Raw genomic sequence first — 17,383 nt, 5'->3', positions numbered from 1 at the left:
CTGCTGACAGACAGCAGTAGTCTTAGTTATATTAAGGGGTTGACTATGTCACTGTTCTCTGGCAAACAAATAATTTGTACTCCTTTTTCATCAGGTATCCGGACGTCTCCATGTTGAAGTTGTTCGGGTGAGTGGAGAGATAGACGACAGGTTGGTTGGAGGTGAGGATAGTCCAGAGAATTCCAATGAAAATGACACTCAGGAAAGAAAACTTGTCTGCAGGGTGAGTTCCAGATATATCCCAACCTCGTGAGTAACCTTCTCCCTTTTAATCCCATCTTAAAATAAAGAAGTCCCTGGTGTATTGGCTTCTGGACATTAGATACCTCTTTGTAACCTGGTGTGCAATGTTCACTTCCAGTATTCGGCTACACAGGCAGAGTCCTAACTCTAAACTTGTTGGTAGACTACATAAAACTGTACTGATGTTTCAGGATTTTAAAATTAAAAAATAATAATAATAAAAAGCTGTGCCTTAGTGGCATGTACAGAGCTTAGTACTTTGGCTGTAATTGTTTTCATGGCCTTTTGTTATGTCCCGGGGCCCAGCATTTGTCCTGAAGCACTTCTGTGTGGTCTTTTCTCATAATATTTTGTTTCTTAAGTGGCTGAAATAATGCAAGAGAACTAAATGGTCTTTGTTCCCTTCAGTCTCCATGATTTTTTTGAAGTCTGCAAAGTATTCATTAAACTATATTTATATGCATGCAATCTTACCGCAGACAGTTTTCTTGTATTCTTAGAAAACATGGAAGACTTGTGTACCAAGATTGAAGCTGCAATATCTAAATCAAAAGCAGTCATGGAATCTGATAAACTCCCTTTGTTCTGTGAAGTCTCTCTGTCTTATATTTTGTGAAATATATACAGATGTGTTTATTAATAATAAACAGTAAGTTAGCAAGAAGGATCTACTACAAATTCTGAGTGGTAGTAAAATGCAAAGTAGGCCAAGCTCCAAACAAAAACAAAATAGGGAGGCAAAAAGCACTAGAGGGAGTAAAAGCTAAACTTTGCTGGCTTCTAGACAGTACAAACAATTTGAGGGTAACAGTGCTTTTCTTCCACTTGTTATCCTGTCCAGTAGAGCCCCACGTGCTTCCAAGCAACACAGGGTGAAACATTCTCCTGAGGGTCATGAGCGGTGCCTTACCAGAGGAGTCTAACTCACTTGGTCTTAGTATGACAAATGGAGAATAGAAATGTATTAAATTAAATGTTGTTAATATGATGGTTGTGTTTAGAACAGAAGGTGTATTCAAAACATTCTTTTTCTATTTGGCCTACATATTAAAAAAAAAAAAAAAGAAGAAGAAGAAGGTGGGGGGACAGCGTGACTTCTGTGTTGTTGGGGCTATTTCTGTGTTACTTTTAGCATCACATAAGGACAAGTAGTATCTTCAAATAAGGAATTTGCAGAATAAAGGAGCCCACTTTGGTAGAAGAATGTGATTTTTCATATATTATTAAATTATAATGTTCAGTGCATCTCTCCATTATAAGGAAACAAAAGGGTTTAGCGAGTTTGTAAAATTTATCCTGCTAGTTTTTATTCCTAAGAAATTTGTGCTTGGTGACATCTAGTGGCAGCGTTCAACTCATGCACTCAAAATATTTTCTCCAGTGTATATCAACGCAGAAATGCACTACTTGTAAAACTTTCTTTTCCCCCCAATTTTTTCTTAGTTATCCTTTGTAGGGAAACAGAAAAACGTTTTTCTAATAAAGGAGCTTTTTAAATCTATGAATACAATTTAATATTGATGAATAAGTTCATTTCCTTTGCTTCTTGTCTCCTCTAGATCAAAATACTTCAGGCAACAGGTTTGCCCCAGCACCTCTCCAACTTTGTGTTCTGCAAATACACATTCTGGGATCAGCTGGAGCCAGTTAGCGTTGCACCTGAGGTGGATCCTTCCTTATCTCCCATCAGCAAGGAGCCACGGTGCATGGTTGTCTTCGATCACTGCAACGTAATTTTTTTTTCAATTTTATAAATGAAACTGTAGCAGGCAAAGCAGATTCATGCTTGCATAACACTGTTAGTTGCTTATTTGCTCTCCTTATTATACTTTGCGGGGCTGATAGCATTATGCCATTTTAGTAAGAACTTGAAACCTCTTCAGAGACCTCGTACTGTACAGTTCACTTGTACAAAAATCACTGAAGATGATGAAGGGGATTAATGAAAGAAAGCAGTCTGTTTGGCAAAGAGACTTATGTTAGTTTACTCAGTACAAATACAGCTGAGAGTGAATGGAAGTGTGATATCCATCTGAGTATATTTTATATCTGTATCTGATTGTTTACTCTGCACTGACATCAGCAAAGAGAAAGAAGCAGTTCTGGGACACGATACCCCTCATCCTAATGTAGATGTTGAAGTTAGGTCAGGTATCTTAGAACAGGATATTTCTTTCTTTTGACTTTAGAACAACTAAATAAGTGGAGACATCTTCAATAGAGGTGTCTAAAGTCAGGTTAGATGAATCCCAGACAATCATCCGAGTTCTCATCTTGTTCTTCCTCTCATCTGTTATTACACTGAGCAGTTTATTCCACTCATTTGTTAAGTAGATATAATACCTTCTGATGAGTTTTGAATTTGATCCTAAATATTAGAATATTTGATTATATTTTATTTATTTGTTTTTAAGAGTGGATCAGGACTTGGAACAACATGTGGTCATTTTTCAGCTTGTTACGGACTTTGATTTTCAGCCTGTTTTTTTGCCTTGCATCCTGATTCTGCAAATGGAGATGACAGTTCTTCCTTTCTTCTATATTGTGTCTCAGGCACTACATCCTTATATTAAAGTCAAGACAGAAAGTCTCTAAGCCTAAGTCAGTGTTGTGTGGTCACAGTCATTAACCAATTTGTCACTTGCAGGAGTTTTCTGTAAATATTTCTGAAGACTTCATGGAACATCTGTATGATGGTGCTTTGGCAATTGAAGTATATGGGCACAAGCAGAGTGGTGACCGGAAAAATCCAACCCTGTGGGATTTGGGAATAATTCAAGCCAAAACACGAAGCCTTCGTGACAGGTAAATACAGAAAGTAGGTCATTGGTTTAAAATTCTGAAGATCACTGTCTGAAGGGCCTAATTTTGAAGCAGTTTGTGATAAGTAGTCAAATTTTGAACTGAAGAAAACTGAGCAGGTGTGTAAGACTATGTCTGTTAGACTATTATAGATAGACTATTGGGAAAATACCATCAGATGTGTCAATAGGTTTGTAAAAAAGTGAAAGAGGAGAAATGCTCATCCATGTTTCAAATTAAAAGTGGTAAAACTCCGAAGACTTGAAAGTCCCTTTTATTTAGGCAAACCCATGCACATTAGTAGTGGTTTTAGGAAGGAGCAGAAAATAGCAAGCCGAGTATTTTCTGTTATATTGCTATGCTGGCCTGAGGCAGATAGAGCTATCAAGTCTAAACCAGCAAGATGGTTGTTCTGACTGTACGATGATGTATTCAAGGTCAGACTCCTGTTCAGTCTTGGCCATGAAGTGTTATCACTGTAATGCTTCCATTGGAAGAGCTGTATTACTAATTACTTCAACTGGAGAAAATACACAACAGTAGAGTAATTCAGGCTGAAGGGGGTTAGTTTTTGAGTCATTTTGCCTCTCCTATTTTAGAAGACAGCTCTGCCCCTTAATTTATTGGCAGTTATTTCTCTTTTTATTTCCAGCCTAAGATTGTGTTGAACATGTTGAGTATTAAGCCATATATGGAGAAATTTAAATGAAAAAATCAGGGAAATATGGCAAACAGAAGCTGGAAAAGGGGTGTTATAAAATAGTGAGTTACGTTTGGTAGCTGAGTAGTACCTCTTTCCTTCTTAATTTTGAGTTACTAAAAAGTGTCCATAAGAATTTAAGCTCCTGGAAAAAAAGGCTTATTTCCGATGTTTGACTACAAGGGTTGTCAGTAAAATTTATAAGCACTGCACAACTAATAACCCTGTGTGGTCACAAATGGCATCTACAGAAGTGTTTTTTCACTTCTTCAATCTGCAGTCTGGGCCAGGGATTGGCTTTTTCTTTCCTTCTCTCCTTTTTTTTCCTTCTTTCCTTTTCTTTCCTTCTCTCCTTTTCTTTTGGTTTAAAAAAGGAAAAGACAAAAGAAACAGCATTTGATGTGTTTTGCAGGTGGAGTGAAGTAACCCGAAAAGTCGAACTCTGGGTTCAAATTCTAGAGCTGAATGAGAATGGGGAGTACTGCCCGGTTGAGGTGACTCCTGCCAAGGATGTATGCACAGGAGGCATCTTTCAGCTCAGACAGGTACAGTGGCATGTGCAGGATTTCAGCTGTGAAAAGAGTCTGCAGGAAGCTTAAGAAGCCTCTGGGTTTTTTTTATGGCAGAGGGATGGTGTCCAAGGAACTGTCAAGCTTAGACACAAAATATGATCTTGTGTAAGTGGAGTCCCTCTGTGTTTTATGAAACTCCCAGTGTGCACAAATTCTCAAGTAAAGATGATCAAAGGGCTACCTGTAATCTTTTTACTATGTTCTATTACCTGTTCTGTGGTGGTGTCTGGTAGAAACTGAACTTTTTTTTTTTTTTTAAGAGGTCCAGAAATCCCCCTTCTTTGATCTTTTCAGCCAGCTACTCCTTTTCCTTTGAATTCTACAGGCATTAAATTGTTAATGCTTAACTGAGCACTTAACATTTTCAGTGACAAGCTATTGCCAAGATAACACTCGGAATTAGTAAAGGTTAGATACAGGCTGCACCTCTGAACTCCTCAACTCCTTTGATTTTTTTCCTATGGATTTTCCTAAGGAACAGTTACTTTGCTGCATTGATAGCATCAGCAGGTGGGTAAGAATTTTCAGTCAAGGAAACCAGAGTCAGGAAAAGTTCTCTTAAACAGCTCCAGTAGCTCACCAAGTTAGAGTATTTTCTTTCCTCTTCTGTAGGTGGGGAGGAGATCCTATTCTCCGCCTTCAGAAGTACTAAAAATACAATCCTCTAATTGTATGTTTTGAAAATCCTCTAGAAAAAGTAAACTGAGTTGCTGAATGCTGATTTTAAATACCTAAATCCTGTAAACATAAATCCTTGCAACAGAAGGGGTGTCTCCTGGACACTGGGTCATTGAGATTGCACTACTCACCACTTTGTTCTTCACGTGATAATAAAATATTGCTTGCAAATGACTGCCAGTAGAGGTCTCTCTGTCATTAAGCTTTCAGCATTTTATACCTTTTTTTTTTTTCCCTCAAGTATTTCAAATTGTTCTTTTGGGCAGGGACAATCTCGAAGAATTCAGGTTGAAGTGAGATCTGTACAGGAATCCGGGACCTTACCACTGATGGAGGAATCGATACTATCTGTGGGAATTGGTTGTGTTCAAATAAAACATGCCAAGTCACAAAAAGTGCCTGAAAATTATCAGGTAAGTCTGAATGTTTCTTAGCAGCAACCCGTATTTTCGAGACATGTGAAAGCATTAAACGATGTCCCAAGTTTGCTGCAATTGGAAGCAACTTCATTGGTTTCAAGTTTTTGGTTTATTTATGTCAGGTAGGGAAATGATGAGAGGAGGGCAATATTGAACCTGCTACAAAAGCTTGTAAAGCAACAAGAAAAATTGTCAAAATTGCTTTGATGGTGGTATTGTGGATTATGCAGGATAGTCTAAATCCAAATCTTTCAGCAAGTGTTGTGGAATATCTTCCTCTTAATCAAAAATCATTTTCCATAACAAAAAAATATTTGTAATGCTGTCTTCTCTGTCTCTTCTGGGGTGTTTTCTATCCTTAAAAACAGCACAGCTTCAGCACAGCATTCAAAGAAGGAAAGAAAAAAGCCCAAATTCCTAAAATTCTTTTGGAGTTTGTCCAGTAGATTTTGCTTCAAATATTAGATACAGCAGCAATTTTAAGTAAGCATTCAAGTTAGAGTGAATCAATGGAACATATATTCAAATAGTATGTGTTACAAACATCAGAATTGTGTTGGCACATATTAAACGTTGGCCATTTTCTGATGACCTCAGAAGCACTGCATCTCATCGTAAAGTGCAAGTATTTTGATCTGGTTGTAGGGAGCATGCTTGACCTGGTGCTTATCTGATGGCTTATGATGATGGCACATTGGCTCACTTGCCTTGTTTTAGAAGCTTGTCTTCTTGTGGTGCTCCGACCTGTTTCTAGTGCGGTGCTACTTCTTCCCTAGCAGCTAAATTAAATAAAATTCAGTCACTCAGAGCTAGCAAGCCAAAATCTAGTGCAACAGAACAATCAAGTCTATGGGTTTGCCTGATTAGCTGCCCTGCTTGAGGTAAGGCCAGCTAAATGCCAAGTAGATTTTGGGACATCTCCCAGCTTTCCATAATGCTTACCCTGTTGACAGAGTATGATTCAATGTGTGTCTGCTCCTCTTTTTTGCTTAACCAGAATTGTTTTTCCCTTTGTGAGGTCTGAAGTAGTTGGCTTTTTTGTTGTCTCCTAACCTGGGGGTTGGACCCGATGATCTTTCGAGGTCCCTTCCAACCCCTACAATTCTGTGATTCTGTAACCTCGGCAATCCCTTGCCTCTTGTGTGTCAGGATCATATTAAAGGGATTTTTTTTCCACCTTTGCAGAAATCTCACTTTTTAGAATATCCTAGGCAGATTATTGCTTTTATTTCCCCATTATGCCTATGACTGTGACTCTGCCTGCAAGTTTCCTAGCTGCCCTCCCATTACAGCAGTTCCTGATACCCTTGTCCTATACAGCAAGGAATATTTTTTTTCTTTCCTATTTCTGAACTGAACAAGTTTTTTAAGATACTCTTCTCTCCTGAGGCAGAATGATGATTATTTCTGGCAAATTTGACTTGAAAGCTGTGACTGTTATGCACCCAACACGTACACACCACTTACCCAGATTTGTAAGGGAACGAGTCCCAGGTGAGCATGCTGTCTGTCTCACCCTATTTCTTCCCCATTGAACTTCTGAGCTGTTGGCCAGTTTCAACCGTATCAGGCAGAGCTGGCAGTGCACATAATAGTAAATTCTTTCAAGAAGAAAGACTTAAGCTCCCCTTGAGGGAGAGACTACTGAGCTCTCTCTGATACTGATAACCCACATGGGAAAGAGCTATTGAAAAACATGTTTTATTAGTTCTGCTGCTTACAATAGCCCTCTGACTCGAACATCTGGATTTTTAGTCCCCTTATTAGCATTTCTTTATCTCAAGTCAATCACTATCTGTGGAATGTGAAAGATTTTCTAAAGGACTTGAACTAAGAAAATGCCTCTTTCTATATGGCTTTTTAATTTTAGCTTAGCTAAGTTTTTGCTTTCATTACTAAGATACAAAAGTAGGCTCCAGTGGCTTGTTATTACTTAAATAGATGAGTAATCGCTCAGGATTGGAGTCCTCGCTGCTTTCCCATTCTCTGTGCAGGAGTGGCAGTTGTGCTTACTGTCAGTGCGAATGGTTCTGATGCATGTCGAGAACGAAAGGTGGTGTCTCCCGTCAGAAAATAATGGAAATCAAAACATCTAAGGTCGACGTTGTGGCTGCTGGCATGGCAGACAGTTATTCTACTTCCCTAGCAATTAGCTTAAATGTTTACATTTTTCTCCTCCAAATGCTACAGCAAACCTGCCTTGAATCCTTTGTGTTAGACTTTGATTTCCAGTGATTTCCAACATAAATATTTAACTTTCGCAGGTAAAGCAGCAGATTTTTACTTTTCTGTCCCGAATCAACAGGTTTCAAGTTGGTTCACTTTACCACCTGTCTCTTTCTAAGGGCAGTTTGAATATTCCACTTTCTTCCAATATGATAAAGTCTAATAACTTTATTTCTGTGAAATTCTTCACTTATTTTTCAGTTGGATTGGTTTGGTTTGTGTTTAGACCAGCAGATAGCAGCAAATCTTTGAGATGTCACTGTGTTTTAATTCTATGGCCTCGCCATTGCTAAGCTCAGACTTTTACAGGAGACTGCTAGTATTACTTAAATTAGTAGCACTTTTTGCATTAAGTGTTTCCTGCTGTCAAAAAAATTAATGGCATGATTTTGCATCTTTTGGCCTAGGAAGAAGAGGATGAAATGGACAGTTACCAGGTAAAAATAATTTCTTATTACAAATTCAGATATTCTCAGTTAGAGAGACATGTTAGAAGAGGAACAGGATTTTATCTTTGCTCTATCTTTGCTGCATGTAAAGAGGCTTTCCTCTGAAGAGACTAAAAACTTGAGAATTGCATAGGCCGTTATGCTACAAAGCCGTATGGTGTATCAGAGAGGTAGAAGGTAAAGAACAAGACAACTTTAACCGTATTTCCAAAACAAGATCCAATTGTGTTTCCTTTTCTGTTTCAATAGAAGGAGTCCTCCCTTTTGACAAGCTGTGGTTAGACTGAGATTGTCTGCGTTAAGAATGAGGTTAGGAACAGTGGCGTTGAAGATGCAGTTAAAATACTTCATGCTGTTTCATATTATGAATGTACTATTTATGAGACCCGGAATATACTGTAATCAACCCTTGGGCCAGCAAGGGGGATTCTGTTCCTAGGGCCCTAAGATGGCAGGGGAAAAACTACTTGAAATCAGCCCAGTGATTTTTGTTTAATGTATGTAATGCCACTGTAACGTGAGCCTTACAGGAGAACTGATGAGGTGCAGTATCTGTGATATATTTTTCATCTTCATGTGAATAACTTTAACAAAAGCACATCATCATCGTTGTAGATCTCAACTTTGTATAATGTGAGCGACAAGAGATTTAGGTTTAATGCTTCCTGACAGGTTCCAGCATTCTTGTAGGGGTCTGCAGGTGAGCAATACAAACGTAGTTTATAGTCTTGCAGCCACCCATTTTCCTTGACAAAGTGTTTGTTATAGTTTGATGTGGAATGAAACTGAGCTGCTATTGCCATGAAAGACGCTTCCCTGAAGGCATCCCAGAGCGGATAGCTCATCGTTGTGGCACTCAACATACAGCATGCAGAGTATCATACATCATTTCTGAGCATTTCTGCACCACAGACAAATGAACTCAATGTTCTTGCAGATGCAGAGGTGTTTTTTGAAGGACATGGGCACTTAAAAATATGTGAAAAGGCTCAGGCACAAATGCCCTAACTGGGGATAATGGCATGATACGGGGTTAGGAACAGATTCCTACTATAAGGCTGCTAAACACTGAGCATGAATAGTGAGCTGTGAATATGGACAGGGGGTTCCAGCTTTGCCACAAGGTAATGGTTAGTCAGTTTTAGATTAGATTTAGGGCAAAGAAGATGGGTGAAGTGAGATATGCTCAGCTAAGTACTGGGTAGCACAAAATAGAGAGAAAAATGCCTTAAGCTGGCAAGCTAACAACACTTCAAATAAGACTTGGAAAGTTAAGGAACTGAACCTCTGAGGAAACGCTGAGAGAACTGAGGTTGTTTAGCCTTGAGGAGAAGATTTGGCTCAGAGGGATCTTGTCATCCCTCCCCTACTCCGCCATGTAAATGAGAGGGTGTAAGAAAACAGAGCCAGCCTCCTTGCAGTGGTATCCAGTGCAGGTACAAAAGGTAGTGAGCCTCCACTTCGACATAAGAAACCTTTTATTTTACCGTAATGGTGGTCAAACACTGGAACAGGTTGCCCAGAGAGGTTCTGCAGCTTCCATTCGTGGAGATAGTCAAATCCCAGCTGGGCACATGCCCACGCAAGCTGCTGTAAGCGAGCCTGCTTTGAGCACAGAGCAGGATTAGACAACCTCCAGAGGTCCCTTCCAACCTCAGCTATTCTGCATTTCTCTTTGGGTTGTGCTCTACAAAAGGAAAGCATAGAGAAGAGCAAAGTAATTCATCAGAGGTCTGCTCTGTCTTACCTGCTTCTTTGGTACAAGATGAGCAATAGGGTTGAGGAAACATGTAAGCCACAAATAGGAAACGCTGGCTTTCCAGGGTCAATATTTAATATGACTTCTTTCCTCTGTACAGGATAGGGATTTGGAGAGGCTCCGTCGGAAGTGGCTGTGTGCCTTAACAAAGCGTCAGGAATATCTCGATCAGCAATTGCAAAAACTCGTTGGGAAGCCTGGTAAGGAAAATGCTATTAAAGGTGAAAACAGCGATAGGTTGAGAGACATGCACAGACACTTTTTCTCTTAATATATTGTAAGATAGAAAAGAAGGCAATGGAGAGTTGAATCTCTGAACTCACCACCACTTGGCTTTCAGTGAAACTAAGTTAGAGAAGCCTATGTAAGATTTTATTTTATTTACGCTGTGTGCTTACGCTGTGTGTCAAATTTCGGAACAGAGTGGTTTTTATTCTATTATGATGGTATAAGATCATCGACACATGATAAAGGCAGCGTGTAAGACATGCTCTCTGTTGTCCTTACTGACATCCTGCTTCTCCAGATAAAACAGAGGACGATGCGGATCGGGAGGCACAGCTTTTAGAGATGAGGCTAACACTCACTGAAGAAAGGAATGCGGTGATGGTGCCTTCTGCAGGCAGTGGGATCCCTGGAGCTCCAGCAGAGTGGTATGAACGTACATTGCCATATGCAAGAATGAATATAAAAATGATGCACGGCTTGTTCCTGGCGTGGATTGTTGCCATTTCTTGCTTTCCTTAATCTGGATTCTGTACACTGCATGAGCAAAGTTGTTAAAATTAGGGCGATTGCTTAAATTATTTTATTAGGCTGTGTATCTGAAATTCAGAAATGCTATTTAGTAAACGATACTATTATTGATCAGAGTGTAATTATGACCTTCTGAGGAAACGGAATCAATATTTATTACCACTGCACTTACCATTTAAAAAAATTAGCTAATATGTTAATTACCTAGTTCATTCACTTAAAAGGCTGCTCTGTCATAATAAAAATGCATCTACAGGAGCATTTTGTTGCATTCCTGGTTTAAGCGCAAAGTCTGTTTAGTCAGCAAGTGTTCCATGTAATTTTCTAAACATTAAAAATAGTAAATTACGCTAGACTGAGCTTGCCATACTGTAGCAGCTGTGAGTAACAACTGCAGATAAGGAAGTAAGGCTGTTTAGTTTCAAACCTCATTTTCAGTTGCTTTCAACTTTCTGCAACGTTTTTCTGAGCAAAACTCTAACAGTATTTATAGATGGAATTGAGTGTCGTGGCATTTTAAGCTGAGGTTTGTTAAAATTAGTACTTCTGAAACATAAAAATGGCAAAAGCTTTATTGGAGACATTCACATTAAAGTATTTGACTAGGTTTGAAAACAGTAGAGCTGCAGGAAACATACTTGAGGAAGAATCTATTATGAATGCATTTGCACCAAAGGAAGTGTTTGGTGTGACTCCAGCACCGAAGTACACATTAAATAAGATTCCAGCCTGCTCTTGTTCACTACAAAATTCATTATGTCCAAGTTTGTCATGAGATGGCTACAGCCTTTCTACAGCTAAGATTGCAATAAGGCATCTTTAAAACGTCTTCAGTGCTTCATATTACATCTTAGTACATCATTAATGTTGTAGCTTTAAAGTACAAAGCTACAGAATATTTAGTATTATAAACAAACAAAACACCACCTATGTTATCTCTTCATCCACCGTGTGAAAGTCATGGCTTATGCATCCTCTTGGACTCTCAGATATGTTTAGCAAGACAGAGTAACAATTGTGCAGCATCGATAGTAACTTAAAATATTTGCTGCTGGATATTCTGACCAACTCTGCTGTCTTCACTGATATCAATAATGCAGAGGGGTTTGCATTTAATAAATGTGTATGTCAGAGTAAATAAACTTAATTTTGCTATTAGTGTTTTAGAGGGAGAAAACATTTCTGAAAGCAGAGGTCAAAGAATATAATAATTGTAAGAGAGCTGGTATAAAAGAAGTATCAATTTAGTTGAGTCTCTCTGAATCTGCAACAGTAAATTAAAATAAAGCTGTTTGCCAAGGTTATCATTGGTCTGACTTGGAATTGTAGTTGTACTGAATGTAATATACTGTGAGCTTGTATCATAAAGTACGTGTGCTGGGTAAATCTGCTTTAATTTAAATGCCGCCATTGTCACTGTCTTGCATTTTAGGACTCCCGTGCCTGGTATGGAAACTCACATTCCTGTTATTTTCCTTGACTTGAATGGTAAGTGGTTCTTAAAAGGACAGAGTACTTTGAATCAAACTTTGTACAACCCAAGATGTTATAGAATTTAAGCAAGCTAATAAAGTGAAGAAATGCCTGGAATGGCAGGTAGATTAATTTGAAACAGCACATTTTTCACTGAACCATATCACTTAATGTTTCAAAACATACAGCATTATTTATGGAAGGAACCGGGCATTTTTGTAATCCTACTATTTTGCAGATATTTAATATGTAAAAGAGAGATAGTAAAATGAGTCTACCTGAGAAGGTGAACATCAGTAGACGATGCAATGAAAACTTAATCATTGGGAATTCTCCTTCTGAGGTCTTGCAAGGATATTACCCTGGTGCTATGTAATGTCTTTCTCAGTCCATTAGAAGAAAATATGAAGTCACTGGTAGTAATGTCTGCATATCAAAAATAAATGCTATGATAAACTCAAGTTTATCTTACACAGTGCAGTCTTCTGTATTTCCTTAATGTATGTATATTTTAATGCATCCAAATACAAGCTCCAGTTTGAACAACATGCTTAGTAGATACTTTTCTTGACTATAATTTCTCCATCTGTGGTAAATCAGCAACCCTAAACAGACCAGGGAGCCAGCAGTGCTTAATTGGTTGAAGAAATCCTTGCTATGATGTTTAGAAGAGGGTTAACACTTGGATTAGAAGCATCAGGTGAGAGAGGAGAGGTGGCATTCTGCCTGTGGTGATGAGGTTTTTGCTGCAATGCTCTTCACATTTATGGCTTATTTACCTCAAAAAGTGTATTGATATATCAAAGGGCTTCAGAGAGGAGCTAGTTAATAATTCATTAACAGTGAGAGACTCGAGCCAGAGCAGGTTGAGCTTGTTCTCGAAAACGATGCTAAAGATTTAATCATGATCTAAATGTACCATACTTTTACTTGTCCAGCCAGCAGCTTTCCTTTATTTCAAAAAAAGAAAAAAAATCACCTAAGTAATTATATCAAGCAATGTACTTGGTTTAATTGAGCAGCAGTGCTCAAAATATACCTGTGGGCAAGGAAGGGGTATTTACAGCTGGGGGATTTTCCTGTCCAGCAGAGAACTTCATAAGGCACACTTGAGTCTGCACTCCCAAATTTTTGTGCACAGTTCTGTATAGAAACAGTTCTGTTTGAAATGGGTTGAGCTTCTCTTGTGCAGGTAGAGTATAAGGAGCCAAGCTGCAGAGATGGAAATGTGAATTCATGAATTGTTGGATGGATGTTTTTAAATAGGATAATTGCGTTGTCTCTCCTCGCCTTCTGCATTCCCTTTTGTTTCCAGCTGATGACTTCAGTTCCCAAGATAACCTTGATGACCCAGAAGCAGGTGGGTGGGATGCTACCCTTGTTGCAGAAGAAGAGGAGGAATTTTTTGAACTGCAGATTGTAAAACATCACGATAGTGAGGTAAGCAGAGATATAGACCAGTATATTTTAGCTCAGGAGTCTTTTAATTGTTCTATGTATATATTAAGATATGAAGATAATGCATCAAAGATGACATACAAAGTATACAATGCTTGTTTCTTATAAAAATGACTTTTTTTTCTAAGGTATATTTGCTTGGAGTTGAACCATAATTCAATTGAGTCTTCCTTCATCTAAACCCAAACATTACAGAAGGTTGAAATTCTGAATGTGTGTTTGGGAAAGAAAAAAACAAAGCAAAAACAAACAAACAAAAACCAAAACACCTCAGAAGAGCAGAGGATATTCAGCCTTCAGCTGAAAAAACAAGCAATGTTATGGTTAACATATTTAGCTGTGTATTGTGTAGTGTGATGGAAGATTTTCACTGCAATCTCAGTTGCTCTCTGGTTTATCTCACTGAAGGCCAAATGGTCCTGTAGTTCTGCATATTTTAAAATTTATTTGCAATGATCTTGGGTATTCAAAGATCTTTTTTTCAAGAGGAAATGTTCCAGAGTTTGAGCAAGTTGGCATTTTTAATCCCAACGTCTTCATTTGGCAAACTAATCTTGATTTTTAAATGGCCTCTTCTAAAGCGCATGGATTTTTCTTCATAGGGAGTGAAATGGAGAAGCTGACTCTCAAAATTTATGTATTATGTATTTTTGTTAATTATGCTTAATTAATTACAGTTAATTATACACCTAATTATGCTTATTAGAGGATACATTTTTTTCCTTTGCAGGTGAAAGTAGAGGCCTCGTGGGATTCCACAGTCCACGACTGTATCCAGCTCAGCAAAGGAACAGCAGCAGATGAAAGAGTTTACCTTATTGTGAGAGCCACTGTCCAGCTCAGCCATCCTGCGGAGATGCAGTTGGTGTTACGCAAACGCATCTGTGTCAATGTTTATGGCAGACAGGTATAGCTTCTGCAGTCCTTCCTACTTTCACTCTACCCTGTGTTTATCGTTGCTCCAAGAGGGGAAGGCTGTGGTTTGTGCAAAATGCTGCTGCTGTGTTTTCTTGTAGCTGCCTTCCTTTCTACCTGAATGAAGCAACATATTAATGGTTTGCACAGAGGCTTTAGGCTGCCAAGTAAATTTCATAGTGTCTTTTTTATTGTGACTGATAATACAACTTATTTAAAAGGTTCAATGGCAATTTAGTATAAGATTCGGTATTATTTGTATTAACTATTGACTAATTGCTTTATTCCCAATCACTGAAAAAAGTAGAAAGAGTTAACTTGTTATGAACTTGTGGTTAATGTTTTGCATAAACTGTGCATCAGAATAAACGTGTTTCCTTGCTCCTATAGTGTCTTCACATGTTACTGCTAAATATTTCTATTTATATATCCAGATATTTAGAGTTAAGCAAGCAACAGCTGGAGCAAAGCAGAGGTCCCTTTGTGTAATTTCTCGAAGTTAATCACTCTTGATCTACGTTTTCCAGTTGCTTTGTGCTCTTGATGCTGTGTAGGTGAGAGCAGGGTGCTTGGTAAATGGAAAGCAGAAGATATTATTCCATTTGTGGCAATGTGTCCTGAAAAATATTTTATTCTTGAGAGGATGGTGAGGAAGAAGAGAGTTTATTCAGCATTGTCTCAGAATCCAGCTTCCCTTAGCAGGGATGATGACAAAGCAGGAAGCCTGAACTGTTATTCTATTTGCACATCTGTAGTTAAAATCAAGAGCAGAATTCTATTTGCACATCTGTAGTTACAATCAAGTTAAAAGCAAGAGCAGAAGAGGTGTGGTCACACCCAGAAACCGTGTAGGCAGCTCTAACCTGCTTTTAGGTTAGAAATAGAAGAACTGCAGCTCTCGATGCTTTGGTTAATTAACAGCTATTTCTCAGAAAGGGAACAGTGATTTTTTTTTTTTAATAATACACAATGGGAGGAGTTTATTCAATAGATTGAGCCTGCCAGTAATTATAATTGTGTTAAGTCTTCATTAATTCTGTTTTCTGCAGGCTTAGTCAATGATTTTTTTTTTTTTTTTTTTACTGTTATCCAACACAGAATCTTTCTGGCTAGCTTTCTGGCTAGCTTTCTTGCTAGGTTTCTAAAATCCTCGTCGATAACCTTTTCCGGGTGTTTGTCTCAGCAGCATCTTTGAATGACTCATCTCTGCATTAATTCAACAGTCCAGTTCTTAACCCTGCAAGGCGCCAAGTCAGCATAAACAATGACCATGCCCCCTTAAATCATTCTTCATAACGATCTCTTTGGTCAAGAATTTAATGCCTGCACTTGTCAATATTCAAGACAAGTCACCTACAGCCCTGTAAAGAAAAAAAAAAATCTAGAACTAGCAAAAGTATTGTGTGCTGGTTAAGCAGTCACCTTACAATAAAGGAAGTAAATTCTTTTTCTGTATTTGAAATACAGACAAGCAAACGATTTGTCTCCAAGATAAAATCTTTGAATCTTAAGTATTTGTTGGCTAGTCTCTTGGGTTTGGGCTTCTTTCTTTGTAAACTATATTTAGTTCACTTGAATACGTTAAAACATTTTTTCCTTAAAGCAAGAAATATTTTCTTTTCCCTCCCCACAGGGTTTTGCACAGAGCTTCCTCCGAAGAATGTCTCACCGAAGCTCCATTCCTGGCTGTGGTGTCACTTTTGAGATAGTCTCAAATATTCCAGAGGTGAATAAGAATTCAAACTATCTGAAATTGGCTGACAGTCTTTAACTTCCTCATTTTTTTCTTATGGTTGAGCATGCTCATTCTTGCTGCTGAAAGCATAAACTATCATTCTTATAAAAGATTAAGCAAATTTCTTTACATGTTCTGACTTAGCAACAGTGTGTGTCTTATCAGTGTCACTACGTATTTTGTTGAGTGAGCATCCATTTGCTTAAGTCCTTGAAGAAATCTTTTAAAGAAAGAGAAAAAGGGGAATAAAGATGGCTAGGTGAAGTGCCTGATGTAAGGGACATGCAAATATGTTATAGAAAAACAAAGTGCACACAGCCACTTGGCTTCTTATAAGTAATGTCTTAATGTGACCCTTGATTCCTGAGGATGTTCGTAGTTGGATGCTAATCCCTTCCTTCCAAACAGATGCTTTATAAGATCACTTGTAAAAAAACATTAACACGTGAAGAGCCAAAAGGCTGATTGCTGCCTGACTCTTTTATGTTCTGCTGTGTTTAACGCTCTGTGTTGAAATGTTTCTCAAGTGATGTGTTGGGGTTTTTTTGTTTTGTTTTGTTTTGTGGGTGGTTTTTTTTTGCAAGTCACTTGAAATTTTGTTTTCCTTGCAGGGTAGATAATACCCCAAATGTGTTTGAGTACTTTTTAATTACAAAATATCTGAATGCAACCCTTTAGCTAATCAATGGCAATGTCTCACTGTGAGACTCTCTCTCAAGAAAAAATAATAAATGAAAAAACAAGTATATAGCTTGAGATGATGCTGATGACTTCTAAATATGCCTTATCACATTTAACAAGACATTTGAATCTACCCCTGAGTTTAAGGGAAAACCATTCTGAATCAGTCCTGCATGTTTCAAAAATACATTTTCTTGTTTTCTTTGTTCATATTTTTATTTTAAAAGGTTGTCATTTCTTTTCTTCTTCCCAGGATGCTCAAGGAGCCGAAGAGAGGGAAGCACTAGCCAGAATGGCAGCAAACGTTGAAGATGCAGCTTCAGCTGACTCTGAAGCCTATATTGAGAAATACTTGCGGAGTGTGCTGTCTGTAGAGAACATTCTCACCTTGGATCGTCTGCGCCAGGTCTGTTTTGACTCTAGCACTCAAAGCAGTGTATGGCGATGCAAATGTGTTCATAAGTGTTTCATAAGGCTGGCAAACCAAGACCACCACCTCAGTGCATACCTCAGCTTT

At 38.3% G+C, this 17,383-nt stretch overlaps 1 protein-coding gene across 4 annotated transcripts in view; it reads left to right on the top strand.

Annotated features, from left to right (window-relative positions):
- KIF13B (kinesin family member 13B) overlaps positions 1-17,383 on the top strand; it is a 124,775-nt gene that overhangs the window by 77,715 nt on the left and 29,677 nt on the right. For all 4 annotated transcript variants that reach the window (XM_040550894.1, XM_040550893.1, XM_040550896.1 and 1 more), the window contains exons 21-33: positions 95-223; positions 1,803-1,973; positions 2,891-3,048; positions 4,158-4,290; positions 5,262-5,408; positions 8,048-8,077; positions 9,949-10,048; positions 10,375-10,501; positions 12,037-12,092; positions 13,393-13,517; positions 14,266-14,442; positions 16,084-16,176; positions 17,120-17,272. In XM_040550894.1, coding sequence (XP_040406828.1) covers positions 95-223; positions 1,803-1,973; positions 2,891-3,048; positions 4,158-4,290; positions 5,262-5,408; positions 8,048-8,077; positions 9,949-10,048; positions 10,375-10,501; positions 12,037-12,092; positions 13,393-13,517; positions 14,266-14,442; positions 16,084-16,176; positions 17,120-17,272 — 1,599 coding nt within the window. The remainder of the gene's footprint in view (positions 1-94; positions 224-1,802; positions 1,974-2,890; positions 3,049-4,157; positions 4,291-5,261; positions 5,409-8,047; positions 8,078-9,948; positions 10,049-10,374; positions 10,502-12,036; positions 12,093-13,392; positions 13,518-14,265; positions 14,443-16,083; positions 16,177-17,119; positions 17,273-17,383) is intronic.

The sequence above is a fragment of the Cygnus olor genome, chromosome 3, assembly GCF_009769625.2.
Source record: "Cygnus olor isolate bCygOlo1 chromosome 3, bCygOlo1.pri.v2, whole genome shotgun sequence".
Classification (NCBI taxonomy): Eukaryota; Metazoa; Chordata; class Aves; order Anseriformes; family Anatidae; genus Cygnus; species Cygnus olor.
This window is presented reverse-complemented; position numbering and strand designations above follow the sequence as displayed.